Source organism: Tenrec ecaudatus, chromosome 7 (assembly GCF_050624435.1).
Source record: "Tenrec ecaudatus isolate mTenEca1 chromosome 7, mTenEca1.hap1, whole genome shotgun sequence".
NCBI classification, from domain to species: Eukaryota; Metazoa; Chordata; class Mammalia; order Afrosoricida; family Tenrecidae; genus Tenrec; species Tenrec ecaudatus.
In genome coordinates, this window is record NC_134536.1 from 90,950,316 (window position 1) to 90,970,578 (window position 20,263).

Below are 20,263 nucleotides of genomic sequence, written 5' to 3' on the forward strand. Positions count from 1 at the left end.
TTATGACAGTCATTTTAATGATATATTTTTAAGCATTAGACATTTCAGTGCTTTCTGCAAGGCCTTCCTTTCACTACTCAGTTGTATTTAGTAAAGTGATACTAGATTATACTATAGGATAAAAATCAAATATTGAATACAGTTTTAGTATTTATGGTTTTATGTTTGAGTGAAATAAAATTAATAGTCCAAATATCCAAGATACATGAGACTTTTATGATATAGACTTACGTGCTTAAGAGTTAAGTTTGTTAACAAAGTCTTGGTGCACTACGACAGCATGAATCAAAAGGCAACAATCTTTAGGGTTCCCACCACAACACAATGGAAATCAACTGTAACGTCAGATCAGAATGATTTTGCTAATGTAAAAAAGGTATCCGCAATGCTGTCGTCTTCCTATGTAGAGGAGACTATGTGCAATGTTGCTAATAGAAGACAAAGGAGGCACATTTTCCTGAAGGTCATCACAGATGATAGTCAGATAAACTGGATAGTCAAGGAGACAGCCTGGGCATTTTGAAAAGCTGAGGTTTACTCTATGTTGGGAACTGGAAACAGGCCGGCTGGCAGTAAAACATGAGCTTTCTTTTCCATGTTAGGTGGAGTTCTTTCTTTCAAGTCTTCGGTGCTCTGATACTTGCCTTTCTGAACTCTAATACTCTCCTCACCCTCACATTTCTCTCGTACAAAACTAGCAGCAAATGGGTAAAGCAGTACATTAAAAAATGCAGTATCTTTTTCTATATGGAAATATGGTATTTAAAATGTTTAAGTTTGGTTACCATGTTTAAAATCATTGAGCTAACTAAGTCCACTTTACATCAGAAATTACACTAATCATTTAAGTATTTTAAATATTTACCTTGAAAAATTCAGTCTTCTCAGCTATGTACCTCAGATTGCCTTGAGTGAGGGGAGGTCTGATGACCACAGCTACTCGTCCCTGGTTTGGACTCAAGGGTTGTGCAGGCTCCAAGCTGTTGACATTCTCCCCAGTGACCATGGCCACAGACTGCGTCAATCCTACCAGGTCCATGACTAGTGAAATAGCGATGCTCTGAACACTGAAATCACTCGCTTGGCTGCAAGCATTCATCAGAGTCTGTAGCCAGAGTGGAGGATGCACGTGTTCACAGTCTGAAACAGAAGAAAGAAAAAAGCTAAGTTTATTCACACATACTCCAAATTCTTAGTTAAGTGAAGAACACAAAGCAACTTTACGTATCTTTACACATTGGTGTTAAAAATAAAACAAAACACACATCTAATTTAAACTGTTTTTGGTAATTTGCATTTTTCTGAACTCAAGGCATACAGTATTTTTTTCTGTTCTGGAAAGCAATATGACCCACTAGGGCTGTGTGGGTGCTGACTCACAGCAACCCTATAAGATCGAGTGCTCCTGTTCCTTAGGGTTTCTGAGACTGTAAATCTTTACACGAGCAGACCTCATCTTTTCCCCATGGAGCGGCTGGGAGCTTGGAACTGCCAACTCTTTGGTTAGCAACCCAATGCTTAGTTGTGGCATCAGGGTCCCTTGGAAAACAGTATAGGAATCAACAAACAATATATAGTACTTACTGCAGTGTTATGTGCAAGCAATCATTTAGTCTAGCAGTTCTCAACCTGTGGGTTGTGACCCCTTTGGGGGTCGAACAACCTTTCACAGGGGTCACCCGTTTCATAACAGTAGCAAAATTATATAAAGTAGCAATGAAAATAATTTTGTGGTTGGGGAAGGGGTCACCACAACATGAGGAACTGGATTAAAGGGCTGTGGCATTCGGAAGGTTGAGAACCACTGATTTAGTCAATATACCGTATATACTCGTGTATAAGCTGAGTTTTTCAGCATGTTTTTAATGCAGTTTTTGTCAGAAAATTAGGTCCTTCGGCTGATATTCGGGTTGGCTTATACTTGAGTATATATGGTACTTAACAGATATTTTTAGAGCATCTACAACACTCAGGACACAATGCCAGGATTGGGAAAGGGGGGTGCAAAGTGAATAAATATAACCCTATCCTAATAAAGAAGTAATGCCATGTCTGCAAAAAGAAACAAGCATAACACTGACTGAGACAGAATTCATCAACACCGTTAAAGAAGGTGCAATGAAGTGCTATAATTCAGCACCATGAGGGTAGCTTTGAAGAAAGAAAAAGGCAGAGCAGAATTTAAGGACCAGATCCTTTGAAATGCTTTAGTAGAGGGAAGGGATGGAAGTTGGAGAAGAGGTGAGTTTTCTAGCTGAGAGAGAAAATGGAAGTGGATTAGCACTAGCAGTGTTTGTTCGTCAAGGGTTAACTGCAAATCCCAATAAACAGTATACAGGAGTTTCACGGGGTTCCATCCATTACACTTAGGGGGAAGTAAAATGAAAGTTTCAAGAAACCATTCTTATATTTACTGACATTTTGCATTTTCTCTCCCGGCTAAAGCAATTCCATTCCTAAAGATTGGTTGGGAGTCACTGAAAACCACTGCCCTAGGCCAGGCTATGGAAATGACAAAAAGGCCAGCGGGCAATTAAAACATAGGAGTGAAATCTATGGCTGAGATGACATGTAACTTGACAGTGATGGCCAGGAGCCAATGAGAATGCTGGCTTGCTGAGCAGCACAGAAAGTCCTAACAACTGAAAGTGCTATTCATTATTTGAAATATTGTGAATATGAATGACTATTTATGGATACTATACAACAAAGGGGTCAGAGCACATCCACTCAGTGAAAGCTGCATACAAAGTAGTAATACATTCTATTTTGGACACTGGTTCTATCCTGTGGTTAGAAGTACTTCATTTTTATTATGTGATAAGGGTGAGTGGAGGGGAAAAAATGAAGAGCTAATACCAAGGGCTCAAGTAGAAAGCAAATGTTTTGAGAATGATGATGGTAACAAATGTACAAATGTGCTTGACATATGGATGGATGGATTGTGGTAAGAGTTGGAGCCCCCAATAAAATGTTTTTTAAAAAAGAAAATATAAGATGTTTCACATTATGATAGCAATAAAGAAAAACAACCCCCCCCCCCCAAAACACCCACTATCCTCCCGTCAGTGGTGACTCATAGCAGTCTTAAAACGGGCTCTGAGGGCACATCTTTACAGAAGTAGACTGCCTCACCGTTCTCTGTGAAACGGCTAATGGGTTTGAACTACTGACTTGCAGTCTAATGTTTGCCCCACAGCATTATCAATAATCTTAATAAATGAACCAAAAGCTCAATATACCTTGTTCACCACAATACAAGCATTATGAAACCAAAGTCAACAAGATTAGAAAACACTGCTAAAATGTATTGACAGCAACCAAAGGGCAGCCAAAGAAAGAAAGCTGTGTTTTTTGTTGTTGGTCATCATCATTTGTATGACTACACCTAAGTGACAATTTATTACGTGGTAGAATTTTGCTGATAATGAGCCACAACATAAGGATCCCAAGGAAAATTTACCCCATATCAACAATTAACAAATCGACGTTTATTTAGACCAGCGGGTTCTCAACCTGTCACAGGGGTTGCCCATAACAGTAGCAAAATTACATTTATGAAGTAGCAACGAAAATAAATTTATGGTCAGGGATCACAACAACATGTAAAACTGTATTACAGGATTGTGGCATTAGGAAGGTTGAGAACCATGGTTTTAGACATTTTGGCAAGGGAAATGTAATTCTTTTCTCTTTCCTGTTAAGTTAGATAGAAGTTGATAACCATTTTCAAAAATACTTTCAGCCTCCAAAATATTTTTGAATCTTTTTCAGACAATGATACTCACCTGCTTCTAGCTTAAGACACAGAAGTCTTGCTCCCAAGTCTGGATCAGTACTGGAGGTGAAGAAGACAGGGAGGGAGGCAAATGCTGCAGCACCAGCAGTTTACCAACTCTGATTTCCCTTTACATTCATCTAATCCAAACCACTGCTACTGGCTTAATACATGCATTTTCCAACCTTCAAATCTACGTATTCAATAATAGCTAACATGAGGGAACTTCAAAGGTCCATGGAAATCGTCCATTCTCTTATAGTGTCATTTTTCCTCAAAACCTTTCAAGTCTCCATATATTGTATGTCTAAAATTTCTCATTTGACATAATGAGCATTCCCCTAATCCCACTGCGTGCCTTTCCTTTCCTATTATGTTTCTTAAGACATAAGGGGTTGTTTTATTTCCTCCAGAAGGAGTGAGTATCTTTCATAGTTTATGCTCACTTGCAAGCCAGCTGTTAAAGACAACAAAATAAAATCTTTCAACACATTAAAATCACGGTATTTTATATTTACAATTTTCCAAATTAAAATGCACTGACTAAAAGGTTTTCATGTTTCAACATCCATGTGCTCCTTTGAAAAAGGAAATCATGTGCCACAGAAATATTTAAATATAAAGAGACCAGAAAAGGCCTTACCAATCTCTGACTTTTCCGACCGTAACTCTGATGTATGGTTTCCCTCAGCAATGTAAACTGGGAAGCTTGAACACTCCAAGAAAAGCTGACAGGCAGCAAGGAAGGCAGAGAGGTATTCTTTGGAATTTTTTGGCTTAGCTATGTTTCTCTCTTTCACATCACCATGTGACTCTCTGTCCCATTTTGAATTATCCCGTTGTTCCCTGCTGAGATTCCCTTGCAGTTCTGTAGCCGAAGTCCGAGACAAAGAGCTATTATGAATAATATAGATGTTGATAAGTCTCGTCAGAAACTGTTGGACACACTCCAAGCAACACTGCATTGCAGTCTTTTGACCTGCCTTCCCACTTCGGGTTGCCGTCCCCTGAGAGCCTATGGAAGAAGACTGGATGATGGTTTCTTGAGAGCCCACGGTGGATGCTGTTTCTGTCTCAGAAGATGTGCTTCCAATTGGGATGGCAGCTGCCCCCTGCCCCTCACTAAGTTCTCGGTCTATGTCATCAGTTCGGTCTGCCTGGTACTGAACAAACTCAGTGAATCCACTCTCTGATGATCGACTACTTGGTGGATTTTCTCCATCTTCAAATACTTCTGTAGGATTTTCAGGAGAAGCTGATAATATCTGGCAGAGATATAAAAATAAAAAAACTGAGTATGCAAGGTGATAAAATGAGAAGTCTTGGTCACCTTTTTAGAGAAGTCAGTTTTAGAGTAACTTCACCTTAATCTACATATACCATTGAATCTCAAATGAGCATCCAATTTACTAAGGTATTTTAAAACTACAAACTTGAAACTGTTAAATTCTTGAATTTTGCGTGTTTCACAATGGTTTAAAGGTGCTATTAGAGTTAGATATTACAGTTCTTTTTCTAGTTTAATTTTATTAAACATCATAAACAAACAGATACTTGGAAGACAGTAAAGGATATAAAGAGGTTTCAGACTTCAAGAAGAGCATGCCAAAAATCTGGTGGAAAAGAACAGCAAACTTGAGCTATCCACCTGTTGTCCATGCAGTTCAAATCCACCACCCTCTCCATGGTAGTACGAGAAAGCTGTCTGCTCCAATAAAAATTTATAGTTTGGTCAGAGAGTCCAGGAAGGAAGAGAATGTTTGGAAACTGACTGATTATAGTAGCAATTGTACAATTTGACTTGACTTGATTGAACTATGGAATGATACATGTATTAACTCCCAATTAATAGTAAGTTTTTTAAAAATTATAGTCCCAGAAACCCTATATTGGGTCACTATGAATTGGAAATAACTCCATGGTTTGGTCTGGGATAGTCTAAACACTGTCGCCACCAACTACATATGCCTCTGAGCACTTGAATGTAGCAGAATTTTAAAACTTTATTTAACATTAAGTACATTTCAATTGAATAATTCTTATTTGAACTTTATGGAATGAAAATAGATTAAATACTTATTATTTATTTATGATAAATGTATCTAAAATAAAAGTGTATTTTAAATAAATGTAAAGTAAAAACTATACACTGGGTTTTGAAGACAGTACACAAATTTTAAAATATTTTGAGAATGATTGGGGCAGGGAATGTATGGATGTGCTTTATACAATTGATGTATGTATATGTATGGATGGTGATAAGAGTTGTATGGGTCCCTAATAAAATGTAAAAAAAGAAAAGAGGAGAAAAAAATGATTAGGGCAAAGACTGTACAGATGTGCTTTATACAATTGATGTATGTATATGTATGAACTGTGATAAGAATTGTATGAGCCCCTAATAAATTGTTAAAATTTAAAAAAAATTTTTAAAAAATATTTCACTAATTTCTAAGTATTAATTACATGTTGAAATGTTTTGACTCTATACCAATAACTATAGTAAAATTAATTTCACCCATCTCATTTACTTCTTTTAACGTGAGATTGCTGAAATATTAAAATTACATACGTGGCTTGCATTATATTTCTGTGGGAAAGTTCCGAAAGATACAGTGAAATGGCCATATGCCCAAATGCTTTATAATATTGTTAGTTGCCACAATCTTTGGACCTAAAAAGATGTTCACTAATATTTAAATACTTATTTGTAAGTGATTTTACTCTGTATCTGATGTGCCCTGAAGAATTATAATTGATCTGACAAAGAATAGCTAACAACATTACCTTTTTGTCTTCCCATTCTTTGACTGTGTTGTTCTGCACATGTGGCAACTGCAAACCCCCCCCAGTGCCAGCAGATAATAGTGGAGGTTGGACCTTGCTAAGGATCTTTGAACAAAGCCTAAGCGAATCTGTGAGTTCAGGTAAGTGCAATGTTTGGAGATGACTTGTCAGGGCAGAAATCATCCTGAGCAGCAACTGGGGCAAGTGTTCTGTCTGGATTTCAATGTAAGTCTCCTGAAAATAAAAAATGCAACGAGAAATGTTTAAGCAATGTATAATTAAATTTGTCATACTATCTCATTTTTTCATCTATGTCAATAAAGTAATAAATATACTCATTCAGAATATTTTATACATGTAATGCTCTCAATTACCACTATCTACTCAATATAAAATGCTATTCCCAGTTTAAGTATTTCAAAACATATATTATGAAATAATCCCAGTTTTATCTGTTACTTTATTAAAATGTTATTATTACAAAAATGAATAAAATCAGTGAAAAATAAGCAGGCTGAATGTCATACCTGACACAGCACCCTCATACTTCTAGTGGGCTTCAAAGTGAGAAAGCAAAGAATTGAGGAGAGAAAACGTAAGGGGAAAATATTTCCAACAGTCTTCATTTAATACACAGAATCATTAATGAATATAAATGCAGCCTTAGTACCATATGCTAAACATTTAAGATTTTATAACATGCAACTATGATGTATATTCCATTTGCTATATGGCACTTGTATATATATTATATATGTAAGGACAAAACACTTTCAAAATGTCATGGAAACACACACACAAAGATAGTACAAATTTATTTTCAAGGTTGTCTCCCACAACCAACACTTGAGTTACGGTTTTAGAATCCCTCAGTGTTTTTACCAAGGTAGCCTTACCAAGGAAACGATATCCAACAAGAAATCCACCAGTAAGCAGAAATTCACCAGCTGTAATTCTGATGACTCCCTACTATCTCCGGGGCCCATCTGAAGTCTGGCGTGCAGTGTCCTCCTATAAGGACAAAATTCATTTGATCAAGTATACCATCAAGTGATAGATATATAGGGCAATTTCGTCTCTTATGAAAGTTGATTCAATATTGTGACACACAGTAATAGTTCTTGGATGAATATTCCATTTCTGCCAGGATGCTACTCTATAATCCTTAAATCAAGATTCTTAGGTTTAATCTCTCCCTAAACATCTGTTTGCATTCCCTAGTGCCTACCTAAGCATCTTCATCCATACTGTGGATGTAATCTTACATTGTACAACTTATTTCCCATTCCTTTCACTACAGATATCACGTCCTGATTAAATGGAGTCTTTTGTTCTTGATTTCCACGCTCAGGGCCTTTTTTCCTACCAATTTTCCCCCTGTACTGCCATCCTCCCTCAACTTCCTTCTTCATACCCAGAGTATATCTGTGCTTTCCAGGTCTTGGATCAAATGTTACCTCCTCCAGGGAGCTTCTTCCACTTCAGGTAGTAGAGATCACTCTTCCAACATATTAATTCTACATGACCACACATTGCTCTACACTCTGAAGACACAGACTTAAGAATATTATATAGTTCCTGAGCAGCAAGAAATATTAGCATACAGAGAAATAAATAGAACAACCTGACAGTGTGGGAGAAAATTGATTCTGATGAGAGCTTTGTAAGAGTAAATAAAAGCTACTGAAAGGCCAGTGACTAACCTCTGAATACAATCTTTTATCAGATAGGAGAGTGGGAAGATGATTTCAAAAGAATAGCATCGCACTTTGTAAGACTTATTTTCCATTTCTCTCACTCTGGTGGTGTAATGGATTACTTATTTAACTGCTAACCAAGAAGTCAGTGGTTCAGGTCCGCCAGCTGCTCCATGGAAAAAAGGTGTGACTGTCTCCTCCTATACAGATTTAAGGCCTCAGAAACCCACAGGGGCAGTTCTACTGTGACCTACGAGGTCACGGTGAGTTGGAATCAACTCAGTGGCCGCACGAGCACGAGTGAAGGTCCAGTAGCATGAGAGTGACAGTGTGTTCAGGGAAGTCAAGACTACCTAAAGAGGGTGTAGAAATGAAGGTAGAAACACAAGCTGGAATGGAAGGACACTCGTAATTTCTTCTTTATTCCCACCACATTTCAATTTTCCCATGAAAGCATTTGTGACTTTAAACATGGTATGAAGTGTATTCATATACATGTCTTACTTGTCCTCACCAACATTCCTTCAAGACAAGGACTGCATGATGAGAACTGTACTTTGCAAGTGGGTGCTTAAAAGCTGCCCACTGAGCAAGCTAACAAAGTCCCAAATCATGGAAAGGGTGAATGTATATATCAAGATTTATATTTTTAAATATTCATAATGAAGTTAGGCAATAGCTTACTTCTGACTACAGGTCCCCTATCTGAGAAGTGAATTACATTTTAGGGCTTAGGTGCTAAATTTACTCATCTGTGACAACATGGGCTGGTTCTATGGCAAAACAAAGTAAAAGCAGAAAGATTGAGGCAAGGTGTTTTTCCTTATTCTAATAGGAATCCCTTTGGAGGAAAAGGGTTGAGGTGGCAAAAACATATTTTCTATCTTTTCCACAACAAAGACAAATTAAATCATTGTAAACTAGAAAAGGAAAACCTTTCACCCATGCTGGTGACTGAATAACTTCAGCTCTAAACTCCTAACATCATTTCATTAATCACTCCATATCCCAGAGCAACCATATAGTCAAATTATGGCTATTAAATTATTAACAGTTGTCAGAAGTAGCAGAATACATAAAAGAATATTCTTTTCATTAGACTCAAGAACATAAAAAGAAAATAAAAAGTAAATTTTCGGAAAAAATGAAAATAAAACTATTTAACATACCTACAACATTCTTCAAACCAACGTGCGACGTAATCCCACATATAATAAGGCTCAAAGGAGTTAAAGAGAAGGTTGGCAGTTTTAATCAGTTCTGCTGTTTTCTTATTTTCCCTCAATTTACTAAAAATAGAAAAAAAAAGCTAACAAACACATATTTTCAACTTAAATTTGAATGCAATGTTATAGGTCTATATATAGTCATGGGTAGTCACTAGGAGACATTTTAAATATCATTGCAACAAATCCACTGCCACTTGCTTGTTTCTTTATGGGCACAACATTTTTTCCAAACCTGAATTTGAAACCGTAAATGTATGATCAAGATAAAAATATTACTCTTCCATTAAAAAAAAAACTGTGCTCCTGGCAAAAGATAAAGTAGCTTCTTTATTTGAATGTCTGTTAATTTTATCACTTTCCTTTTTTTCTCTTGGCAAACAGACATTGAATAGTGATTTGATTTTGGCACCCTTGGTTCTAAAAGAATTTGGTTTGCTTTCTTGTTCTATTCAGAATTTTCACAAGAAATGTTAATTTTAGCCAGTTTTAACCCAATAATTTTCTCAGCTTGAAAAACTAGAACAAAAATAACTATTATTTTAAGTAGCATTATTATGAAATTCCATAAGGAAAACATAACTTTGTTATTTAAAGTTAGAACCTGTTTATATTATCCACTCACATATCTTTCCCAACCATTCCTCCTAACAATTAAGAATAATTTTATATAGTTTGGTTTTTGTCCATGCAATTAATATGTTATAGCAGAAAAGACTAATTGAACATGCTATCGGGCAATGTAATTCTTCACACAAAGTACAGACTGAACTAGGGTACCAACTTAGTCAACCTTTTAAACAAAAATTACATGAGATATCTTCACCAGAAATCAAAAGCTGTCTTAAAATATTTTAGTATATAAAAGGAATATTTTCAGAATGCCCAAGATATCTCCAAAGTCTCACAATAAAATGCTACTTATATAAAATAAATTGGAATCTTTGTCATTTTTTAATATAAAATAAGACTGGAAGTGGCCTGCTTACATTAAAAAAGAAAATCACAAGATGGTCAACATATATATACATCACAACTTAGGAAATGTACTCACTGATGTTTAGCTAATTTATCTCACAGGGGGCAAGCTTTGCTAATACATGACTTTTCCTTGTTTTCAAAAAAGAAATAATCTTGAAGCAGTAATAACCATAAATTGTTTTAAAATATTTTTTTAAAATAGTGCTCTTCGACTCACTTAAGTCTTTCTGAGCCATGAGTGTGTCCAGTCAGCAAAAGGGACTAGCCCCTGTAAACAAACAGGGCCGGCGACCAGGCAAGGTATACTGACATGTGGCACTGTCTAAAAGACAGTGCGGCTATCACTCTTAATTATAACCGACTGTTAGTATTACCAAAATACAGACTTTTTTATATCAAAGCACTCGTTCAGAGCACTACCTTCATAGCACAAGAGTCCTAGTTATAACTGTCACTTCATGTGACACCTAGGAAATAAGAGTGTGTACTTTATGAATGTTAACAAATGAAGAGTTTTTTTAGTGATGTACCTGCTTAACTGAGCATGATCCTTGCTGAAGGGTGGTTCCATCTGAAGATCTAATTCTGCTTTGCACTGGGAATATAATGTTCTAAACACTTCAATCAGGACATCTTCCAGAATTACAGGTCCTGAAATACATACATAAATTAAAGGCAATAATAAATGAGTATTAGCAAATCATTATTGTCTAACAATTGGTTTAATTAGAGGAAATTTAATATTTGTATTTGAAATAACCAAACTTCTCGTGATGATACACTACAACGAATAAATGTTAACTTTAAAATCTATGGGGACATAATAGAAATTGTATAATCAGGGGTAATGAGCTTTTTTGGGTAATTTTTATTTCAAGGACCAGAACTAACTTCCAGGTACAACTAATAATATATGGAGGGGCTTCAAAAAGTTCATGGAAAAATTCCATTATCTTTTAATTCCATTTTTCCATGAACTTTTTGAAGCCCACTCATAGAAGAAAGTACAATGAAGGAAAAATAGACACAATAAAGTGGTTGGAGGGAAGGAAGTTGAGAAATATAACCAAATTTTTTCTTGTTCAAGTCTTTAAATTCCGTAATATATATGACAGCCATGACTGACTTGTTCAGAAAGATAACAAATGTTTTGATTTCAATAATTTAAACAGGATTAAGGAAAGCTTGTCACAAGGATCAATAATGGAAAAGTAGGTGAGGGGAGCCAAAAGACAATATAGAAAAAATAATCTATAACTTATCAAGGGTTCGTGAGGGAAGGCAGAGGGGCAGAGAAAAGGGGAGCTGATATCAGGGGCTCAAGTGGGAAGAGAATGCTTTGAAACTGATGATGGCGGCATATGTGCAAATGTGCTTGGCACACTGGAGGTATGTATGGACTGTGGTAAGGAATCTAAGAGACCCCAATAAAAGTATTTGAAAGAGGAAAGAAAAGCTGGGATAGTGACTCCTGCTGCATGCACGGTACAGACAGGGTTGGCAGAGAATAATATACTGGTTCAATGTGCAGCTATAGCTTCTCAGTTTCCTAAATTTCAAGTAAGAACGTATCAAGCGCCTATATTTAAAAACCCACTGCCACCAACTCCAACCTCACACACAGTGTGAGGGTTTCTGAGGTGGTCAATCTTCATGGAAGTATACGCCCTCATCTTTCTTCCTGTACTTAAAGCCCACCTCATACAGCAGTTTTTCTAAGAAGTGTTTTCTTATCTCCTTTATTATAAAGTAATACAAAACTAGTGTGACTTTATCCCCTAAGACAGCATATATTAATTACCAAGCTCAGGTTTATCCAGTAAACTAATTAAAATTCGAAATGGTTTTAGGTCCTGCATTAGCGTGCTCTCTTCTCCAAATCCATTCACTTGTAAGATTCCCACCATTGCCTTAAAAAAATAAAAACAACGAACAAGTCATTTACGAAAACAGACGCCCATACTTCTTATCCAAAATCCTTGTGTTCTAAATCTTTTAGAATGTAGCAATATATAGCTGAGATTTACATCCCTATTGTTTTTCTAAAACCTTTTGTCCATTGTAGATTGTCTTCCTAAAGTAGGAAAGATAAATGTTACCCTCAAAGGTAAAAATAGTGCTTATTTTCTGGAGGAACAAATGGGAATGTAAAAGCAAATCTAGAAAAAAATATTGATAACTTATTTTTTTGCCATAGATTAAAGTATTTTTATTTAAGATGTTCAACATGTCCAAAAGTATAACAACTTCACAATGACATCTGTTATTTAAAAATGATTTTATTAGGGATTCTCAAAAGTAGTCATATTCCTATAACCTTATGCACTTAAAAATGCTTATAATAATATGTATTTCCTCTGTTTATCTTTAGATATCTTCAATAATAGAATTGCTTAAAAGAAAAACATACATAGCTCATTTTAGCATTTCCATTACAATATTGGTTCTCCCATATTTGAATTCTCACGAAATTTGTGGCTCGTCTCTACTCCTTTAAAGTATGAATTGAATTACCGAAGAATTTGTCTTAAACTTTTTCAGTAACTCTAGTGACCCGTGAGTAACCAATGAAGTAAAATGAATGGTTATTCATTACCTGGACCAACAATTCTTTTGAAAAGGTAGTGAAATAGTAGGTAGCATGTTCTTCAGGGTTACTGTGCCTTGTGCTTCTAGGTCCTATGATAGCACCATTGTTATCAAAACCTCCATGGAAAAAAATTGTAAAATAAATTAAAATGTAATTCTTAAAACTGTTGTTCACTAAACACCAAAACAGCAAGTATCTCAAAAGCAGCGCTGAACACTTACCAATTTGTATCCCATTCAATGTCAGCAAGAGAGATCATTTTAGATAGTTTAATAAAAGGAAACCAGTCCAATACACAAGTGAATATCATAGTATTCTTCCAGAATTATCCCATTTGTTTTTTTTCAATCTTTTAAAACAGTGAAATAACTGAAGACTCAGATGATCCAAGATTAAGCTATATTTGTCCTCTCTCTCTCTCTACGTAATAAAGAGTTATGAAGACAGGTCAACCACACTCAAAAAAGTAAGGCAGACCAAAATGTTTTATTGCCAGTGGGAGACTAGAACCATGTGTGACATAGTAACAGTTTCATTGTGTGTCAAGTCTCAATGTCTTTGATGAGTTCCGTATTTTACAAATTATGTCATTATTTTGGTTACTAATTTATCCTTCTTTGTCTTCTTACTTATACAGGGGGACTTCAAAAAGCTCATGAAAAAGTTCCATTCTCTCTCAATTCCAATTTTCTCTAGACTTTTTGAAGCCCCGCCATAGAATAACAACCTAAATTTCTATCTTTTAAAGAAAATACAGCCTTATGGATTAAAATGGCATCTTGCCCCCTCACTGACTAACAACCTCAGTTTATATATTTTCAAGAAAATATGGCCTTATTGATTCAAATAGCATCTTTTCCTAAGAAGTGTTGAGAATTTTCTTATAAAATAAAGTCAGTATTTCTTATACTTTATTGTCCACTTAAGTAAAGTTGAGTTAATTTCAGATATACACAAAACATGTCTGGAACATTTTCTTCCAAACTATTCCCAACTATGACCACACACCTACCGAGAAGCCAGGCATAGAGTCTTCGGTTTAGGGACATATCCCTCCTTAGAACTACATGAAGGGCTGCGGACAAGATCCTGATCATATCTGGTCTAGTGGCCTGAAAATTTAAGAATGGAGCTGTTTTTAATTATAAGCAAACATGAAACAGTAATTTCTTTCCTATTTAAAAAAATAGTAACTTGAGCATTAATCTTCATTTGAAAGGAGAGGCTTCACAGCAGAGACCCAAAGACCATTTGTAGATACCATATATACTCGAGTATAAGCTAACCCGAATAAAAGCTGAAGCACCTAATTTTACCACAAAAACTGCATTAAAAATGTGCTGAAAAACTCGGCTTATACACGAGTATATACAGTAATTGAACATTCCCCTACCAGAAGGGTCACAAGAAGGGACAATTCAGCCAGGGTGCAGTTTAGCACCTATGAAACACAACATTCCTCTGGTTCTTTAATGCTTCCTCTACTCCACTGTCATGACCCCAGTTTTACCTCACAAATCCTGCTAGACTGGAGTATGTACATTGATAGAAATAAGTGCACTCTACAAATGGAAGCTGCCAGGGCAGAAAAAGCCCTCAGAAACTGGGATGCCAATAGCAGCACCATGAAAGTGGGGCGAGGGGTGAGGAAGAGGAAACAACAGCAATAATGGATGCGGGGGACAAATCACAAACGCAGCAGACAGGTGTAAGATATGAGAAATAATAATTTATCAAGGGCTCAGGAAGGTGGGGTGGGGGAGGAAGAAGAGCTGATCATAAGGCCTCAAGTAGAAAGACAATGGTTTGTAAATGATGATGGCAACATATGCACGTTTGCTTGATATATTTGATTTATGGATTGTTATAATACCTGTAAAAAGCCCCCAATACAATGACTTAAAAAAAAATCTTCATTTGACCTTCAGGTACAAGAATTATGAGTTCCACTCCAGATTAGGAAACATGAAGAAAAGTTAGGCAACATGAGTCCTTAATGGGATCGCTAGAGTTATAATTGGAGCACTTTAATCTCCAGTTAAATTTCTTTGTCCTAATAATAAAAATTTTGAAACCAAACCAAGAAAATGAAGGAAGGTGGGCCAGATACAAGAAAACTCAGCCTTTATAGTCTTTCACATTCCTAATGTTGTCAATAACACTGCACACATTTTAAATGTTCACTATTTTCATCAATTTGCCTTTTTACATAATGTTTTAATTTGTAGCTACTCCAAAGTACAAATATATATATAATGAACTCACATCTACTCATCTTCCAGCTATAATAAATCTTAATAATGTTCCATTTCATTGCAGGGGATAGCTTACTTGCATAATTTTCTTGGCCAACCTGGCTGGCTTAATCATAAACCAGTAAATCATATTCTACCATTTTTTTGAGGACTAGAAAGGGATTTTCTCTGCTGATTCATCTAAAGGAATCTCACAAAAACACCAGAAACACAACAGAACACAGGTCAGCCATCTATGGCTGACACATTACATTCATTCATGTAAACCCAGAGACCTGGTATAAATCTCAGACACTGATTTTCAAAGGAGTGAGATATCACCCTGACAGGAGCTGGGGCAGTCCCAGAGGGCTGCAAAAGCCACATGATGGAGTCTAGCACAAAGTTCTTCATTGCCAAGGTGACACCAGTTTTTTTTCTCCCTGAAAATGGGGTGGTACGTCTATTATCTAAGCAATACTCCAAGACATTTTCAGGAGAAGGTCCACGAAATAAGATTATTTTTATAATAATATGCAAAAACTATTTTGCCTTTTTGTTTTTATTTGTCGTGTTCACATTTGTTCTGATAAACAAAAGCAATGGTGGGTAAAACTGATGGCTCTTTACCATTAAAAATGGTAGCACATAGTGTTACAGCTCTTTTAGAATTTGTCTAGCAGGTTTTCTGGTTTTCCCGGAAAAGCCCCACACACCAGTAAAACATCTATTTAACAATAAAGAAATAAATAAAAATAAAAATGGTAGCACAGTAGTGGTATCCACTGTACATGTCATTCCATGGTTAAAATACTGATCATGTAGTTGCAGTTAAAAAACGGGGAAATATGAATTTACTTAAGAATGCTATGAAACTATAAAGATTTACTTTATTTAATACTTGCCTTAAGTACCAGTCTTTCTAGTAGTTCATGTAATAAACTGGTAAGTACACTTAAGCATTTCTGGTATTTACTGAAATATGATGGCTGTCTCAAGACAGAGCACTTACATAACCGTTTGCATGTGAACTGAATTATCACACTTTTTCTTATTAGATAATACCATTTTTATCTGAAAGCATGACAGACAAATGAGGATTATTTATACTTGGGTACTTGGTGGAAACTTTCTCAAAAAAAATAAAGTGAGAGTGTCACTTCAAGGAAAACAACATTAATCATTTAAAGTTAAAACATTGTATTTGATTTGAAATTATATTTATGTAAATTATGTTTGCTTGAAAGCTTCCCAATATTGAGTCTGAGAGATTTCTGCTCCTAAAAATACTTTACAGAAGAGATTAGTGGAAATAATAATAAATATAATTGGTTAATACTATGTAATGAAATGTATCAATGTCTGAATAATCTATATAAGTCAATAAACCAATATTTTCCAAATAACCAATCATAATGTTGCAAAATCATGTATGAGTAAAGGATCCAAACCAAATACAAGACTTTTAATGAAACAGATTATGAGGAGTTATTAATAATGGAACCAATTTTTAAGAAAGTATTATTTGTCAATATTTTGTATTAAAGAACATTCTCTAGAAAGTCTAGAATCTGGGAGTGGCTTAAGTTCTCTAGATAGTTCTCTAGAAAGTGAGAATGGTTTAAGTTCCAACTAGGTACAGCTTAGGCAGCAAAGTATAAAACTTAAATTATTAATAATTAAGCTTTAGAGGAAGAGGAGAGCACATCTTAGCCCACCAAGCCTTGAGGATGATATTTCCGCACAGAGCAGCCAATCCACAGAGAAGACCATCGGGTCGGCCCCACTATGAGACATGACAACCCATAACCCTACAGGGGACAACACTGGAGGCACTGTGGGAATTCCGCATGATCTGATCCCACCACAACAAGGTAAAAGACTAAGGGGGTGCAACAGAATAGCAAGCAGAACAGAGTAACGAAGTCCCAAGAGAGAATACCAAAAATAGACAGGATCAGGGCTTGGTACCCCAACAGACTCAACTATAAAACACTCAGTAAGGCTAAAAACAGTCCTTGAACTAACAAGCTTTTATTCTTGTTTTGTTTTGTTGGGGTTTTTTTTGTTTTTTTTTTGTCATTGGCTTGTTGTTGCTGTTATATTTTGTTGCTTGGTTTTGCTCTGTCTTGTTTTTGTGCATGTTATTGTATCTGCAGGTCTGTCTAAATAAGATAGGCTGGATGAACAATCTGGAGGAGAAAACAACAGACCGACAGTTCTGGGGGGACATGGGAGAAGGGGAGGTTGGGGGGAAAAGTAGTGGTGGTAACAAACCCAGGGAAAAGGGAACAACAAGTGATCTAAATCGGTGGCAAGGAAGGTGTAAGAGGTCTGGTAGGGCATGATCAAGGGTAATGTAACCAAGAGGAATTACTGAAACCCAAATGAAGACTGAGCATGATAGTGGGAAAAGAGTAATATCAAAGGAAATAGAAAGAGCTAGGAGGCAAAGGACGTTTATAAAGGTCTAAATAAAGGCATGTACATACGTAAATATATTTATATATGAGGATGTGGAAATAGATCTATGTGCATATATTTATAGGTTTAGTATTAAGGTAGCAAATGGACATTGGGCCTCCACTCAAGTACTCCCTCAATGCAAGAATACTTTCTTCTATTAAACTGGCATTCTATGATGCTTACCTTCCTGACACAACCGCTGAAGACAAAGCATGGGAATAAGCAAATGTGGTGAGGAAAGCTGATGGTGCTCGGCTATCAAAAGATACAGCATCTGGGGTCTTAAAAGCTTGAAGGTAAACAAGTGTCCATCTAGCTCAGAAGCAACAAAGCCCACATGGAAGAAGCATACCAGCCTGCATGATCTTGAGGTACCAAAGGGATGTTATCAGGCATCAAACAACAAAAATATGTATTATTGTGAATGAGGGAGAGTGCAGAGTGGAGACCCAAAGCCCATCTGTACGCAACTGGACATCCCCTTACGGAAGGGTAGCGGGGAGGAGAGGAGACGAGCCAGTCAGGGTATGATGTAGCAACGATGAAACATTCAACTTTCTTCTAGTTCTTAAATGCTTCATCCCCGCCCACTATCATGATTCCAATTCTACCTTACAAATCTGGCTAGACCGGAGGATGTACACTGGTACAGGTAAGAACTGGAAACACAGGGAATCCAGGGCAGATGATCCTTTCAGGACCAGTGTGAGTGGCGATACTAGGAGGGTGGAGGGGGTTTGGGGTGGAAAGGGCATCCCTGGGGGACGGACAACAGAAAAGTGGTTGAAGGGAGATGTTGGACAGGGCAAAGGTATGAGAAAATAATAATTCGTAAATTATCAAGGGTTCACGAGGGAGGGGAGAGTAGGGAGGGAGGAGAAAAAATGAGGAACTGATGCCAGGGGCTTAAGTGGAGAGCAAATGTTTTGAGAATGATGAGGGCAATGAATGTAAAAATGTGCTTTACACAATTGATGGATGTATGGATTGTCATAAGAGTTGTATGAGCCCCTAATAAAATGATTAAATAAATAAATAAAATTTTAAAAATAATTAAGTTTTAGACAAGTAAAATATAGAAAAACTGAAAATTCTGTATCATTATAAACATTTACTATGGTAATCTATAAACTGAAGGACTAGTCTTTTCTGACAATTCCTTTTTAAAAAGAAAACTTACTATTTCAAAGTGTAAATGTTATGTATCCGATTACTCATTAAATATTTGTTTCTACCACTCTGAATATCACCATGCTGGTACTCTAAAGTACTCTTCATTGAAGGTTCAGCACTCCAAAGGAATTTATGGTCAAGGTCACTTCTTTAGATAATGAGAAAGCTAATTAAATTAAGTTCCAGGAATGTGCTGTCAAATCAGTTGTTCTTTTACGTAATAAAAGCACTAGAGATTTTCATGGTGACTAAGTATTTGGCAATCAATTTGGCTATGGATCGGACACATTTCCAACAATCATCAACATAACACATCATAAGATAAGATCAGGACAGATGATGGCTAACAGACTTAACACTATTTTTTGCTCTGTATAGTCAAGTTTCATAATTTTCTTCTACTAAAGGTGAAAAATAATCATTTTCAATTACTATATTCTTATTCAAATCAATAAACCTTTTATTTCCTTCAACTTTTTCATAAATTCCACTTCTTTAAAAAAGAAAGAAAAAGAATCTTACACATGCCATTAAGAAGTAAGGATAGAAGAGGTTTCAAATATTCTTGGAAAAATAAAATCTAAAAAATTGAAATTTTTCTGTGAACTTTTTGAAGCCTCTGCATACATCATGATTCCATGACTTTCCAAACCTTCCTTTCTGCTGGCATCATCACGACTGCTTACCTGACTCATGTGGAATGGAAAACAGAAGAGGATGAGGTCCAGTGTGCTTCTCTGGACAAGGACACTTGAGTCCTGCACTGAAGTACTTACTGCTTCTACCTGAAATTAGAGAGCCTTTACCATCCGTTCCACAGAGGAAATTTTAACATGCAAATATAACAATTCCACACTTTCTCCATAATTCCAAATAATATCAATAATCAAACATATCCATAATGATGTCACTCGCCAAATATATTAAGATGGTTCAAATTTCACAATTACTAAAGTGAAAACATTCTCGCCCATCTCCATATCCTAACCACCAGTATCACTAGTGAATATTTTATATGAATGAATTTTCTATAAATAAATTAAAAATATACCATTTATATGTTCCAAATCCTTTCTTTCTCATAAAGGCATATTGAACGTACTGCTCTACACTTTGCTTTTAATTTTTTTAATTTAGCAAATGCACACCTTTTAACAAAAATTTTACATTATATTTTGGAGAATTTCCTTTCACTATATAAACCTTTATTCCGAAGTAATTAATTTTATAGAGATCCCATTGTAATTTTACTCTATGCCTCCTGATGGACATTTATAATGTTCTCAAACATTCACTATTATAAATAAAACTTTATTTATAAATATGATATA

General features: G+C 35.9%; 1 protein-coding gene and 1 non-coding gene across 5 annotated transcripts in view; one reads left to right on the forward strand and one right to left on the reverse strand.

Annotated features, from left to right (window-relative positions):
• DOP1A (DOP1 leucine zipper like protein A) overlaps window positions 1-20,263 on the reverse strand; it is a 97,251-nt gene that overhangs the window by 44,839 nt on the left and 32,149 nt on the right. For all 4 annotated transcript variants that reach the window (XM_075554829.1, XM_075554830.1, XM_075554827.1 and 1 more), the window contains 10 exons: window positions 19,619-19,717; window positions 14,072-14,171; window positions 13,066-13,175; window positions 12,271-12,379; window positions 11,000-11,120; window positions 9,432-9,551; window positions 7,462-7,576; window positions 6,566-6,799; window positions 4,422-5,043; window positions 866-1,140 (listed from right to left, as the gene is read on the reverse strand). In XM_075554829.1, the coding sequence (XP_075410944.1) occupies window positions 866-1,140; window positions 4,422-5,043; window positions 6,566-6,799; window positions 7,462-7,576; window positions 9,432-9,551; window positions 11,000-11,120; window positions 12,271-12,379; window positions 13,066-13,175; window positions 14,072-14,171; window positions 19,619-19,717 (1,905 nt within the window). The remainder of the gene's footprint in view (window positions 1-865; window positions 1,141-4,421; window positions 5,044-6,565; window positions 6,800-7,461; window positions 7,577-9,431; window positions 9,552-10,999; window positions 11,121-12,270; window positions 12,380-13,065; window positions 13,176-14,071; window positions 14,172-19,618; window positions 19,718-20,263) is intronic.
• LOC142453972 (U7 small nuclear RNA) lies at window positions 15,943-16,004 on the forward strand. The gene has a single exon (XR_012785518.1). It is a non-coding gene; the product is annotated as a U7 small nuclear RNA (small nuclear RNA).